This window comes from Balaenoptera physalus (genome assembly GCF_965194825.1).
Source record: "Balaenoptera physalus genome assembly, chromosome: 15".
Lineage (NCBI taxonomy): Eukaryota > Metazoa > Chordata > Mammalia > Artiodactyla > Balaenopteridae > Balaenoptera > Balaenoptera physalus.
In genome coordinates this window covers 38,020,535-38,035,713 of record NC_138894.1, presented here as the reverse complement: position 1 = coordinate 38,035,713, position 15,179 = coordinate 38,020,535, and the positions used below count along the sequence as shown (strand labels likewise).

General features: G+C 38.6%; 2 protein-coding genes across 2 annotated transcripts in view; one reads left to right on the top strand and one right to left on the bottom strand.

The window, feature by feature from the left end:
* PCYOX1 (prenylcysteine oxidase 1) overlaps positions 1-4,911 on the top strand; it is a 22,403-nt gene extending 17,492 nt beyond the window's left edge. Inside the window, exons 4-6 of the mRNA XM_082426043.1 lie at positions 198-409; positions 904-1,056; positions 1,571-4,911. Of these exons, the coding sequence (XP_082282169.1) occupies positions 198-409; positions 904-1,056; positions 1,571-2,229 (1,024 nt within the window). The 3' untranslated portion in view covers positions 2,230-4,911. The remainder of the gene's footprint in view (positions 1-197; positions 410-903; positions 1,057-1,570) is intronic.
* On the bottom strand, positions 3,576-15,179 carry SNRPG (small nuclear ribonucleoprotein polypeptide G). Its single transcript, XM_082426129.1, has 4 exons — positions 14,993-15,179; positions 11,696-11,718; positions 10,666-10,790; positions 3,576-5,978 (listed from the first exon to the last, which is right to left on the bottom strand). The coding sequence occupies exons 1-4, from the start codon at positions 15,022-15,024 to the stop codon at positions 5,928-5,930; spliced, it is 231 nt and encodes a 76-aa protein (XP_082282255.1). The 5' UTR covers positions 15,025-15,179; the 3' UTR covers positions 3,576-5,927.

Below are 15,179 nucleotides of genomic sequence, written 5' to 3'. Positions count from 1 at the left end.
AGGGAGAGGGAGGCCAAGAACCTCTGGGATACCTGGGGCAGATGGTGACTGAGGTGCATCTCACAGGATAGGTAGGAACTCATCAGAAGGACACATGAAAGTCACTTTGGGTCTTAGAATGCTATTTTCCTTCTTTATGTGTACCCTTCCCCCTGTCTTGTTTGGTGTTTAATGGCCATTTCCTTTCTGTTCAAAAGGATCTACCGCTACCAATCTCATGACTATGCCTTCAGTAGCGTAGAAAAGTTACTACATTCCCTAGGAGGGGACGACTACCTTGGATTATTTAACCGATCACTTCTTGAAACCTTGCAGAAAGCAGGCTTTTCTGAGAAGTTCCTCGATGAAATTATTACTCCTGTCATGAGGATCAATTATGGCCAAACCATGAACATCAATGGCTTTGTAGGTAAGTCAGGGCTTGGAATAGTTATGGACATTAGTTTACAGAGTGGTTTACCTGATGCTATGATGGCTCCTTACTTTAGGCCATGATTTGGAGAAGACTACCTTTCTTTGTGAAACCTCAGACACAATAAAAATGTTGGCAAAATTGTGTATTGTAAATGTGCATTTCTATGGGAACAGAGTCTTTAGCTTTTTTTTTTTTTTTTTAACAGAATTATTTATTTATTTATTTATTTATTTTTAATTTATGGCTATGTTGGGTCTTCGTTTCTGTGCGAGGGCTTTCTCTAGTTGTGGCAAGTGGGGGCCACTCTTCATGAGTCTTTAGCTTTTATTAGTTGAATGCTTCTCATCTGGGGGAGATTTTGCTCCCAGGGCCATTTGGCAATGTCTAAAGACATTTGGAGCAGGGCTCAGCTAATTGGGAAGGGAGAGGGGGTAGAGGGCCTCTTACAGAGTCAGAATTAAAACACATTTTCTTCCTACCGCTGACAGGGGCAGTGTCAATGTCCTGTACTGATCCTGGCCTTTGGGCAGTAAAAGGTGGCAATAAACTTGTTTGCTCACGGCTCCTTCAGGCTTCCAAAAGCAATCTTATATCTGGCTCAGTAATGTCCATAGAGGAGAAAACAAGGACCAAGCAGACAGGTAAACTTGAACTTCTATTTTATTGTTCCCTAATTTTCCCTGCAGAAAATAATTGCTCAGGGAGAAAAACCTCTTTCTCCATCTCTCACTCAGTTCCAAATGATGGAATTTTAGTTTCCTGACCAGGGATCAAACCTGCGCCCCCTGCACTGGACGGCCAGGGAAGTCCCAAATGATGCAATTTTAAATTGGACGTGTTGTATGTCATGTAGAAATATTCATAAATGTGCTCAAGTACAGCAGCATGACTCTTCGGATTTAAAAAACAATTTCATCCTCAAAAGTAACAATTTCATATTCTGTACTTATTGACAAGATTTTATTTCCATTCCAAGTAGAAAATTGGCCTCATTGTAATACAAATGCAAGGGATAATCATCTTAAGGGATAAAACTTGTTTAATTCCTTAGAATTATAGAGAAACTATTAAGAAGGTATAGAATTATTTTTAGAAGGTATAAAATATAGTATGTTAGAAACATTAAAAAAATGTATGCTTCCTTATTTCCTCTAGGAAATCCCACAAAGGTGTATGAAGCGGTCTACCAAACTGGATCTGAGACCCATTCAGATTTCTATGACATTGTCCTGGTGGCCACTCCATTGAATCGAAAAATGTCCAATATAACTTTTCTCAACTTTGATCCTCCAATTGAGGAATTCCATCAATACTACGAACCTTTAGTGACAACTTTAATTAAGGGGCAGTTGAATTCAACTGTCTTTACCTCTAGAGCCTTAGATGAGTTTGATCTCGGTACAATCTTAACCACTGATAATCCAGATTTGTTCATTAACAGCATTGGGTTTGTGTCTTCTGTAGAAGAAAATAATAATCCTCAACCAAAAGCGGATAGGGCACACGTTTGGAAGATCTTTTCTGCAGGACCTCTTACTAAAGAACAAATTTTAAAGCTCTTTGTGTCCTATGATTATGCTGTGAAGCGGTCATGGCTTGCATACCCTCATTATATGCCTCCAGAGAAATGCCCTTCCATCATACTCCACGATCGACTTTATTACCTCAATGGCATGGAGGTTGCAGCAAGTGCCATGGAAATGAGTGCTGTTGCAGGCTACAATGCTGCTCTCCTCGCCTATCACCGCTGGAACGGGCACACACACATGATTGACCAGGAGGAGTTATATGAGAAACTTAAAACTGAACTATGAAATACCACTATTTCTTTTTTTCCCCTCCTGGTTCCAAATGGAATTATCACTGGCAAAAAAGAACACAGTCTGAGCAGAGATGATTTTGAATCAGATATTTTGCCGTTATCATTGTTTAACAAAAATAATCCCGGTGAATCATGAGAAATACAAGGTTCTAATTAAGCATGAAGGCATAACTATTGCATCTCCAAAATTTCTTTATTCTTTCTTTAATATCCATCAGCAGTGTTTCCCAAACTTCTCTGATCATAAGAATCATCTGGAGTTTGTTAAACGTATGGATTCTCTATAGCTCCTCTGGAGATTCTGATTTAATAGGTCTGGGGTGGGGCCCTGAACCAAACCTTAAAGCATTTTAAGCTGAGCACTTGAGGAAGACTTATCTTTTAGTTCGGGACTAGTTCATTTGTGCTTCGCAGCTGGACGTGATCTTCAGTCAGATACAACTACTATGGGAGCTGGTATCTTATGCCTGGCTTTAGTAATTTATATTTTTCAAAGTACATATGCCCATGCTTGAAGCCTTGACTTTCAGAATGTTCTTTTCATTGCTTCTGTCTCTATTTTATTGGGGGTGAAATTCAGAAGTCTTAGTTTAGTATAAATTTAAGATGTCATACAAAAATCTTAAGTAAAATGAAAAGTACAGGCTATTGATTTAAGAAATTGGCCTTCTATTATCAAACCCTCACCTGAGGAGCTTTTAAAAATAGTGATAGAGCTCCACAGCAGAGATTCTGATTTAGTTGATGGAGGATAGGACCTCAGCTTTTTGTAGCTTTTGAAAGTTCCTAACTTGCATCCTGGGTTGAGATTCACTGATGGTGGCGGTTTATGATGTTTCCCAAGGGTTTTTAGTGCCTTAAAAGTCCCAAGAAACCCAATCCATTATCAAAGCGGGTCCATGTTGCAAAGAATGATTTCTCTCAGTGAGAACTCTAGTAATCTTGATAGTAAGATGCATTGACAGTCTCACAGCAGAGGCGACTTAGATTACTCCAGAGCAGTTGGCACTAGAGTAGGATATTCAGCAAGACACCTTCCTTGATCAGATCCAGTGTATGTTCAAACTGTTAAATGCTTCTAAAGGTACTGTAGCATTTTGGTTGAGAAATTGGTTGCTGAAATCTTTTGGGGCCCTGGTTCTGAGCCTCAGCTGTACATTGGAATCACCTGTAGGAGTGCTTCCTGAATGATTCTAATATGTAGCCAAACTTGAGAACCAGTTCTCCATCTGTACAAAGATCATGAGTGACTGTCCTTTTAGTCACTGGAAGGACAGGACAAGTAAAAGCTTGTGAATTCTAAAAGTAACTGCAACCAAGTTAACATGTATTGTTTAAAAAAAAAAAAAGTCCTCCAGATTATAGCAAAAAAGAGAACATTGATTCTTAAAACAATTTCTTCTCTATTACAATTGTGAATATTAATATGCTGATAAAACTGCCAAGATATATTTGATGTAGAGGCAGGAATTAAATTTATAGTTTGTCAAAGAGTCAGCTTTTTACTATTTTTATTCTTAAGTATGTTGAGACATTCATATTTTTTCCTTTTGTGGTTTAATGAAGACAGTTATGTAGAGAGTGTAATACTATTATGTATATGCTAAAAGTGGGTGAATACTAATGAGGTAATTTAATTTCTATCACTTACAGACTTGTTTTGCGATTGGATATATTTTTACTTAGAACACAAATTTAAAAGGTTGCTGTTATATCAAACCCAACTCTGTTTTCCAACAAGGCATCTGAAGTTGTTTCCTCAAAGAGCAAAACAGGTTATCCGTATGTCAAGCATATTAGTATTAATGCAATTACAGTATTAAAAAACTTTTTTTTTTTTTAATTGGAAGAAAAATCCTATCAGGGCCCATTATTCCAGGAGGCCGCTCAAATCATCTTTTTACAGAAGAGACTGGTAAAAATTATGCAGGGGCTGAATGAAGGCCAAGTTCTGCTCCAGTGGTTCTCCAACTTGAGTGTGCATCGGAATCAACTGGAAGCCTTGTTAAAACATTGCTGAGCCTCACCCCCAGAATTTGTTTCAGTAGGTCTGGAGTGGCATACGAAAGACTGCATTTCTGTTATGTTCCTAGGTGATGGTACTGGTCTAGGAACCACACTTAGAAAACCAGTTCAACAATTCAGCTCTACGTGGCTGCAAAAAACACAAGCTTGTCGACATTCGTCAAGAATTAAAAAGAGGAGAATGGAAAAATAAAAATGTATTGGCCTTCGTTAGTTTGATCCCTCTCGCTATTCTTTTGCTGTAAACATTTCCTATAGATAGGAAATACCACTTTACATACACATAAGCCACCCATTTTATTATACTTTACAAGTACCTCACATACTGTGTGTACACCCCACTCTCCAGTTTTAAAGCGATTCATGATTTGTAGGCTTTTTACCAGATTACGAAAAGAAGCTTAAGCATTTGCTTGATAGGTTTCTTAAAGTTAGGTTTATGATACAACCATCTGTAAAATATCTCATTTGAGTTTGTGAACCATAAAATTTATGAACTAGGTGAATATATCACGGGCAGCGTTATCACTATCTTCTACTCCACAAAGAACTACAATGCACTGGAATGTTTTTCTCTGGAATTGTATTTCTACTCCTGTATTCAAAAAAATTTCCCACCTATGTTCAAAATAAAACCATGATATCATGACTTCCTGTGTTTTACTTCTGCTGTACTATACGGTTGACCCTTCAACAATGTGGTGGGTAGGGACGCCGACCCCCGAGCAGCCAAAAATCTGCGTGCAACTTACAGTCAGCCCTCTGCACATGTGGTTCCCCCATCCAGTTCAGAATCCGTGGATTCAAACCACCACGGATGGTGTAGCACTGTAGTATTAGTAAATTATTTACTAATAATCCAAAATTATTTTGGAAAAAATCTGTATAGAAGTGGGCCTGCACAGTTCAAACCTGTGTTGTTTGAGCAAAACCGTACTTGGAATGTAAACGTATGTGAAAAAGTCAAGAGTCCGTCAAAGTTATGGCAAGAACTTTGAAAATTCCAGTTAATGTTTCAGAAGAAACCCACTGAGGCTTGCAGCTTCTTTATCTCTGTTCAGAGGTAAAAGATACAGAAAATGGGCATCCTTGCCAATGTTTCATATTTAGTTAAGATTCTTGTATTTTAATGCATTAAAAACCTCGGGGACTTCCAGTGGATGAGCATCCGCCTGCCAATGCAGGGGACACGGGTTCGATCCCTGGTCTGGGAAGATCTCACATGCCGTAGAGCTAAGCCAGTGCACCACAACTACTGAAGCCCGAGCGTCTAGAGCCTGTGCTCTGCAACGAGAGAAGCCACCACAATGAGAAGCCCGTGCACCGCAACAAAGAGTAGCCCCTGCTCGCTGCAACTAGAGAAAGCCCGCGCGCATCTACGAAGACCCAGCATGGCCAAAAAACCCCCCCAAAAAAACAGAAAAAACAAAAAACAACACCTGTGAACAAATCAGTCACAACTAGGAACAGGTCATGATAGAAAAAAATCAGAATAAGAGCAAATCTTCTATGTTCAGAACAGCTGAGAAAGCATTTTTGACTATTACAGAAGTTTATTTAACAAAAAAGTTCAGTAAGAAAATGTACACGACCCAATTTTCACTGTAGTAAAATGTGGAGAGGGGACATGTGGAAGCAGTTGATTTCTCTGAAGACAGCCATTGTTCATACTCGTTCCAAAGCTTCTAACATGATGATACTATTTCCTCGTATTACCTAAGAAAGAGAAAATGAATTTGAAAAGAACACAATTCATTTAACAGACATATCAATGATGATTAAAATGACTTGATTTCATCAAATCATTAATGGTTTTTCAGTTATTAAATGTCAGTTTGTGAGGCTTTTTTCCTGGTCACAGGAACGCAAAATAATTCCAGTCTTTTAGTAATGACATGAAGCCACTAAGCCCTTCATAATGAGATGCACATCTAGACCGAAGGCTAACAAGTACCTTTTTGAGACCAGTCTCCAGTGACCCATTTCACTTAAACTGCAGGACTCAAATGAAATGCCCATCCCTGCCCCTAAGGGATCCATAAGTTAGTGGGAAAAACAGGTACAGTAGAATACATCAGTCAGTTTAGGGGTATAAGATCACTGAGGGAACAAACCAGGATGGAAGTTGGAAAAAGTAGGATTTCTGAAGATGACATTTTAGCTGGGTCTTGAAAATTGGATACAATTTTGACAGGAAGATAGGAAATTCTAGACAGAACTGAGATGAAAAAGTATAAGGGGATAAGGAAAAATCTAATCTGAATAAAGTAAACGGTTATGAAAGGAAGTGGTAAACAAAGACAGTTTGCACCTAATCTTAGAAGGCCTCAAACACCAATCTTAAAAGTGTTTGGAAAGCATCATGAAACCAACAATGAACCAGTGACAGTTTCAGAGCTGGGGAATGACCACTGTTTCGGCAAAAGCGTATATAAGAGAATGGGGGTGGGGGAGACTTAGAGGCAGGAAGAAAAGTTATAAAGAAAAGGCCCCAGGGGCACAGTGCCTGATATAGTAGCCATTCTATAAAAGATAAGCCAGGATACTCATGACAGCATAGATGAAATGGCTGGTAATGGCCGGTAAAGACGGATAGAAAAATAAGTCAAACTGGAAGGGGACTATGCAAATAAGAAGCCCCTGGTGGACTGCAGGTAATGCGGTCACAGATCAGTTCAAGTAAAGCTGGACAGGTGAAAAGGACAGGAGTGGGATGAGGGATGTGGAATGATTCATTAGAAATGGAGGCATTCTGAGTAAGATCAAAGTGGAGCTATGCTTGTAGGCAGGTGGTGTAAAAACAGCTGTAACTTGTTCTTTTCTCCTCTCATTCTACTTGCTTTATTTATTACATACACTATTATTTACTATCTTCCTCACTCCAGTGTCATTTCTATGAGGCAGGGACTTTGCCTGGTGCACCATCCCCAGTGCCTAAGCTGTGGCAGGCACACAAAAGGTTCAGTAAGTGCTGTTAAGTAAACAAATGAACCTCCATGTGATTACCGCAGCTGACAGACTGGAAAGGAACGTGACAGGTGGGAAAGTGTCTTGGAGCCTGGCAGAGACAAACAGCAATGAGTATGGTGAGAAGGTGGCAAAGAATTAAAGAGCTGCATTAAAGAGAACAAGGCCCTGAAAATGACAATGGGGACTGAAGGAAACTACAGACTCTTACTCTTCTTACAAGTCAGGAAAAGAAGAAAGCTAAACAACATGATTACCTAGTTCTCAAGAGTTTTAAACTGCTGGCTTATTTGCAACAGATGATGAACATCACATCTCACTGATAAAAGCATGAAAAACAAGTAGGCTTCTTTCCTAGCTCCCTCCTAAATTTGTCCCTTTCTGACACTTTCCCTAGACGTGAAGGGTGGTGGGGAGAAGTTATTTCAGGTAACTAAGATTTTCAGATCTGCGGGCTTTTCCTTTTTGCCATCATTAAAAAACAAAACCACTACTTTCATCAACATTTTCTAAAATGGTATCACACACTTCTTTGCCTTCTCACATAATACACAGTTAAGGTTTGTCGTGAACACCTCCGTCGTGCAGTGCTCTACCTCTTTTCCCACTGTGCTCAAGGCCCCATTCTCCAAATCAAACTGGAACCATCAGGTCCCGAATTCCATATTGCTCCTTCATTGGGCTTCAATACTAAGTTTTGGCAAAGTGTTGCTCAGGCTTTTTAAGTCTCTTGCAAGGGGCACAACTGCCTAATAAAGAATACAAACATAATATGGAGCTACAGAAGCACAAAGCCTGATCACCTGAAATATGTAGCATCAAAAAAAGACACAATTTTTACTACATTCTTAGGGGAACCTTGGAGTGGAGCAGAATCTTTAGGGAATAAGACAGAGTTGAGGCTGCTGACTACTCTGGGGGTGTCTCAAAAGATAAGAGGCCAGTTGAGACATTGTTATGTAATTATCCACCTGACAGATCCCCAAAACAAATTACCCCCCCTTCAGAACACACACATTCTTAATACTATTCTTAATTTAATAGTATTAAGTAATTTCAATGGCCTCAATGGGTCACTGATTGGACAAGGGAATAACGAAGCCAACATAGCTGTCTCCTTAGCCAAACAACTTGTGAAAAAACAAAACTGTAACTTGTTTCCCCTCTTTTCCTTAGAAAAGCCATCCTTCCATTTTCTTTACACTGTTTTTTAAATTAAAGACGATTGATATATTATCATTATTTCATTTTCAAAGTGAACTCAGCCACAAGAATTAGCACCTACTAACACAAGACTTTAATTTTTAGTCACACAACACCCATCAGAGGTGGAGTAGCAGACTGCCTAAAACGGTAAGTAGGTGCTCATTATTTGAACGACTTGGGAGGACACTGCTTTTAACCAATTTCCGTGTAAAGAAAATTAAGCCCATCAAAATTTAGGGAGAAAATTATGAGAAAGATCCATGATCTAGGCTCAATTCCTCCTCTGATAAAAATTCCGAGAAGTGCCACACATTCTCTAAAAAGTTATCTTCCCAAGTTAAGAACTTTAGATGTCAATTCCTTCTTGAATCCTTTTTTAGCAAATTTGTTGAGATATGAACCAAAATCCTAATCTACCCTCTATTAGAATGAAGATTTCCTAATCTGTAAACGGAATTGCTAGGGGGAAATCTTGGGGTATTTTAAAACTGTTTTTATAAGAAACTGCTGCTAATGATTTGCCCATACTTTTATTCATTTTTAACAGAAGCTCAAGGAGACTGTACCTGGAAAGAAGGCAGGCTTACATGAAATGTGTGGGGGTGGGCGGGGAGTCTCATAGCTGGAGATTCCAAGTTGTTTCTCTAATCCTGACTACTGATTTGCTTTTCAAAATGCAGTAATGGAAATACACTTGAAATAAGCAATAACACAAGCCTTGGAAAGGGTGATTAAAGAATTACACCCTTTTACTGCTCAAACTTTAAAAAGTGAGGCAAAATCAAGGTTAATGATTAGGAACTCTTACCACCTCTTAGAGGTCTACATGCTCAATGATTTGCTAAAGCTAAGTTGGCTGTTTTGATTCACCTTGCCCAAGTAACTCAGACTTAACACTTACTGGGTATATTGTCCTGTGTTGGGCAGAGTGGAATTCAAAGTCTGGGTCTTGTTGACAAACATCAAAAACTGTTCTTCAGTAGTCATACCACTATGGCCTAATGTTTGCTCCTATGATTAAGAAGTCAGCATCTGTTTTCCTCCTATTTTCTTCCATGTGAATGGCTGTCATTGTATCCCTTGCAACTTTTACCTTGACTACTTTTTGAGTGTGATAAACCAGAAAATCTAGGTTAATTATATATACAATTAAATCCCAAAAGTGTGATCTGTGACCTGGCAGATCTGCATCAAATGGGCACTTGTTAGAAATGCAAAATCTCAGGTTCCATCCCATACCTACTGAATTAGGATCTGCATTTTAACAAGATTTCCTGGGAATTCATGGCATGTTAAAGTTTGATAAGCAGTAATCCTCACTACACATTAAAATTACACAATATCTTTTAACAAAAAAAGAGAGCAGCACCCTTAGAGATACAGTTTCAATTGCTTTGAAGTGGACTCTAGGCATAATTTTTGTTTGCTTGCTTTTAAAAAAACTCCTCAATGACTAATTGATTGTAAATGCTCTGAATCACTGGTTAATCTTTGCCTTACATTAGAATCACCTGGGGAACTTTAAAAAAAAATTTTTTTATTGGAGTATAGTTGGTTTACAATGTTGTGTTAGTTTCTGCTGTACAGCAAAGTGAATCTGTTATACATATACATATATCCACTCTTTTTTAGATTCTTTTCCCATAGAGGCCATTACAGAGTATTGAGTTCCCTGTGCTATACAGTAGGTTCTCATTAGTTATCTATTTTACACACAGTGCTGTATATATGTCAATCCCAGTCTCCCAAATCACCCCTCCCTGCCGGCCCCCGTAACCATAAATTTGTTCTCTACATCTTTGTCTCTATTTCTGCTTTGCAAATAAGTTCATCTGTACCATTTCATCTGGGAACTTTAAAAAACTCTAGGCTGCATCCCAGACTAATTTGATTCTAAAATACAACTAAGATTGAGAACTACTGCTCTAATGAAGGAACAAGTATGGGTCTCTATTATAGAATAAAGCTCAAAAATGATTTCTAACAGCCATTTCAAGTCTAAGGACCTCAGTGGGTTCTGTGTAAGATTCAGATCTAACCTACAGGTAACTGGGATATTATCACAGTTGAATAACTGTCATTAAGCTAAACTAAAAGGGAGATGGAATGTCTAATCTTGCCTGAAATTTGCCTAACTTCAGTTTAACCCAAGAGTTTGATAGAAGGGACATTAATGCTTATTCCAAAAGAAAAATGAAATCTCTAAGAGAAATCTTGTGTCTTTACTTACCACCATTCCAATATTGTTCTGTTGCCCACTAGTTGCCATCTCCACACATTCATCTATCACAAGATTCATAAAGGGATCAAATCCCCTCAATATTCCTTGGACATGTCTGCCACCATTTAATTTCACTGTGTAAAGGGAAAAAGACATTTTAATAAAACTGACCATTAATTATCAACACAACTATTCATTAAAAATTAGGTGAGATAGGGATTTCCCTGGTGGCGCAGTGGTTAAGACTCTGCACTCCCAATGTAGGGGGCCCAGGTTTGATCCCTGGTCAGGAAACCAGATCCCACGTGCATGCCACAACTAAGAGTTCGCATGCCGCAACTAAGGAGCCCGCCTGCCGCAACTAAAGACCCAGAGCAACCAAATAAATACATTAAAAAAAAAAAACTAGGTGAGATAAAACCCAGGTATTTGAGATGTATAATCTACTATCTTTACTATGTGCCAAGCACTGGGCTAAACATTTTACATTTACTTCCACATTTAAACTTATAAGAATCCTATAAAGTAGAATTATCCTGACTTTTTATGAAGGAACTGAAGTATAGCATTTTTAAGTAACTGGTTCAAGATTATACAGTTACTGTGGGGTACAGCTGGAATTCAAACTGAAGGCTGCTTGCCCCTAAAGCCATGGTCTTAACCCCTGTATACTTTGAGTACTGTACAGGTTAGATTTTTAGTCCTTGTCTGTCCTTTGTTTAAAGGAAAAAAGTTAAGTTTTCAAATATAAAATAGAAAATACTGTTAAGTTTATCAAAGTGAGAGAGGGCTTATATGAAATAATGAAAAGTCTGAAGTACTGTGAAACTTACTAAGTACCAAAAATTAAGTAAATAAAACTGTCTAGTTAGAATTTTGATAAACCTGCTTAATTAATGGATATGAATTAGAAGTTCTGTGTGCTTTGAATTTTTATAATGTTGCTCCTTCAAACATTATATACCGCCAAGGCATATGTAAAAAGGAATTTAATATTAAAAAAAAAAAAACCCGAAAATAAAAAACCAAAAAGACTTACATGATAACTTCTTGTCCATAAATCTGAAAAAGCAAAAGGGGTAAAGATTATGTAACTAATTAAAAAAATTTAAGCACAAGTAAGCACAAAAGTAGGTATAGTCAAGATAATCTGTTAAAATATACACAATAGGAATAATGAAATTTAAAAGAGTAAAAACTGTACTGTGGTAAAGGATGAGAGAGTGATGGGCTACCTCAGTTAGTACTTATACTAACCGAGCAATGTGATTTAAGGGGAAGATAATAAACAAAAATGGAATGGATTTATAATATATTAATGTACATTAAATTGCATCTTTATACTGATGTGAATTACAAACCATTCTTGTTGTTCAATACTGACCTAACTTTCAATGACAGGATTTTACAACCATAACAGAAAAACAAAGATTTGGTTATATTTTTAGTTATTTCCAAAACCAAACAAAGTTGTGAAGAAACCAGAAGGTAATCAAACTATACCCAATCCAATAGGTATTTTAGTTTATTTTATTTTATATTTGAGACAATACGTAGTGTTGTTTTATTTAATATTAAACATCAATCTTAAGTGTTCAGGATAGTCTTCAACACATAATTACGCTTTAGCAAAATAAATGCATATTTTGAAGTTTTAAATAATTTGAATTAAACAAGGAAATTCCATCTCAGCAGGGTAGTATGAGAATATGAAGACATGTAGTCAAACCAGTTTTTACCTCTTCCAGTTATAGGCTAAAAAATATGAAATTTCATTCAATTTTAATATAAATCATGGGAGAATTCAAAGACAAATAAGAGAAAGGGCCTGACAGAAGGTGCAAGAAGATAGGTTTTTACAAATAAAAAGACACAGTATGATATATAAAATAATCTATTTTAATAGGATATATTATATAAAACAAATATAACACACATGAACTTATTTAATCCTATGATTGCTGTTATAAATTACATACATACAAATTAATAATAAGTATCAGCATTTAATAGATGGGGAACTGAGGCTCAGAAAGGTTAAGTAAAATTTCCAAAGTCACACAGCAGTGAAAAAGTTTGAGCAAAATCAAATGGTTCAGTTTGGCTGGAGAACACAGCACTCAAATGTTAGTGTGTGTAATATTTGGTGCCTCGATTTCTGATGGAGGAGCTTGAATGCTGGGTCAAGAAATCTGGACTTTGTTATGTATACAGCAATAAGTTATTGCAGCAGAACCAGCCAATGGCAAGACTACTGTGGCATGTGTAAGTCAAATCATTATGCTATACACCTTAAACTTACACAGTGCTGTATGTCAATTATATCTCAAAAAAACTGGAAGGAAAAAAAAAAAAAGACTACTCTGGCATTGACTTTTAAGAGCAGGACGAAGAATTTGGTTAGGCCAGGGTATCTCAACCTCAGCATACTGAAATCTGGGGCCCGATAATTCTGTTGTTGCATGATATCCAGTGCACTGTAGAAAGTTTTAGCAGCAACCCTGGCCTCTTCCTTCTAGATGCTGATAGAACCAGACTCCCATCCCCTCAGTTAAGAACCACTGAGTTAGGGGACTTCCCTAGTGGCACAATGGTTAAGAGTCTGCCTGCCAATGCAGGAGACACGGGTTCGATCCCTGGTCCGGGAGGATCCCACATGCCGTGGAGCAACTAAGCCCGTGTGCCACAACTACTGAGCCTGCGCTCTAGAGCCCGTGATCCACAACTACTGAGCCTGTGTGCCACAACTACTGAAGCCCGCACGCCTGGTGCCTGTGCTCCGCAACAGGAGAGGCCACCGTAAGAAGAACCCTGGGCACCACAACGAATAGTAGCCTCTGCTCGCCACAACTACAGAAAACCCACGTGCAGCAACGAAGACCCGACGCAACTAAAATAAATAAATAAAATAAATAAAATTGATTCTTTAAAAAAAAAAAGAACCACTGAGTTATGCTAAACCAGGAGGATGGTATAAAAGTGTAAAAGATGGTTATTTGTGAGAAAGTAAAGGAAGAAAAAAAATTAAGTCATTTTGGAGGCAGACCTGCCAGGATTTCACAATTCATGAAATCTAGAGATAAGAAGAGAAAGGTGTTAAAACTAGTTTCATCCTCTGAAATTCTCAAATAATGTCTTAAGAATCAGAAAGGAAACCTTACAAATAGAGAATGGTCCTTCTGTTAAAAAATAATTACCATTTCACCAGTTCCTGATGAAGCCAAAGGACACGTAAGATTTTACCAGCTCACCAATAAAAGGATAACTGGGTAAGCATTTTCACGGCAATAATTTGTTTTTCTTAATGTTAGGCTTATGATTTAATAATTGTCTTAAATAACAGATCCAACTAAAATACACACGGAGTTTTTGCACAAAAGATGGCTTCAATACAAATGTGCCTTTAAGTGTAAAATCATTAAATATGAACTCTTCCTTAAGTCTGACTTCTTTATGGGGCTGATAATAAATGAGCTGTACACACGGCAGACCAGATGGCTGGCTGCCTCACAAACTGATCCCTGGACCAATTTTCCATCCTTTGTGCTATCCAACTACTACACGCAGAATTCTGGCATTACATAGTATAAACAAGACAGAGAAGTTACTTAGGAAACATGCACCATGCTAAGTTCAGCCAAGAGTGTTTGAGGACGCTAAAACTTTAAACTGGGCATTATCTAAAGTAGGAATATCCGACTTTGAGTTGACTTTACTGGGTTCAAACCCCACCCCCGCCCCCCAAACAACCTAGCCTTCTCTAATTAGAAAAAATGAATATTTTCACACAGCTCTGTTAACAGAGCAAGATATCACACGACACTCAAGTTTAACCTAAGAACAAGAAAACAAGAAAAAGGAATGGGATTTCTAAGTTAAAGCTCAAAGAAACAGCTACAAACACACTCTAAGATTAAGGCGGCTTTTGATTCCTCAGATACTATCAAACACTTCCATTCCACCCATCTCCTCAGTTCCTTATAGAATTGCTCTCCAGCCACCTTATCTAGAACATGATGCTAGTCAAGATGTTCAACAAAGGGTGGCATTCGAGATCTTCAAGTAACGAGCGAGAGCGTGCGGGAGACGGGGCCTGGAGCTCGGGCCTGGAATGCAACTCGGCGGACGGAGGCGCCTTGCTGCCTCTGGTAACCTTGCCCACCGGGCCGAAATGCTACGTCTGAGCGGGTCTTAGGCCCCGAAGCGCGGGACACTGGCCCGGATCTACGGACCAGAAGACGCACGCCAGGCGCACTCTCGGGAATGGCGGAGGATCTAAGGAACCCGAGGCACACAAATAAGCTGCCATTTGGGCGCAGCCCTCACGCATACTTACTTCTTCAACTCGGGAGGGTGAGCTTTGCTCATGATGTCTACTCGAGGAGCTCAAAGATGCCTCCAAACGGAATTCGAGTCGTCCCTCACGCTCCGGCAGTAGGCCCGGCGCTTTGCGTCTGACGTCACTGATCCCGTTAGCCAATTGATGGTCGGCCGCTTTCCCGTTTCACCTCGCGATAGTTAGG

What these genes read in the sequence shown, in the direction of transcription:
- SNRPG (XM_082426129.1), bottom strand. Translation starts at nt 15,024, where the DNA reads ATGAGCAAAGCTCACCCTCCCGAGTTGAAGAA. An exon ending in CACCCTCCCGAGTTGAAGAA is followed by an intron (nt 11,719 to 14,992) that starts GTAAGTATGCGT and finishes TTGCTTTTTCAG; the next exon opens with ATTTATGGACAAGAAGTTAT. An exon ending in AGAACAATATTGGAATGGTG is followed by an intron (nt 5,979 to 10,665) that starts GTAAGTAAAGAC and finishes TCTCTTTCTTAG; the next exon opens with GTAATACGAGGAAATAGTAT.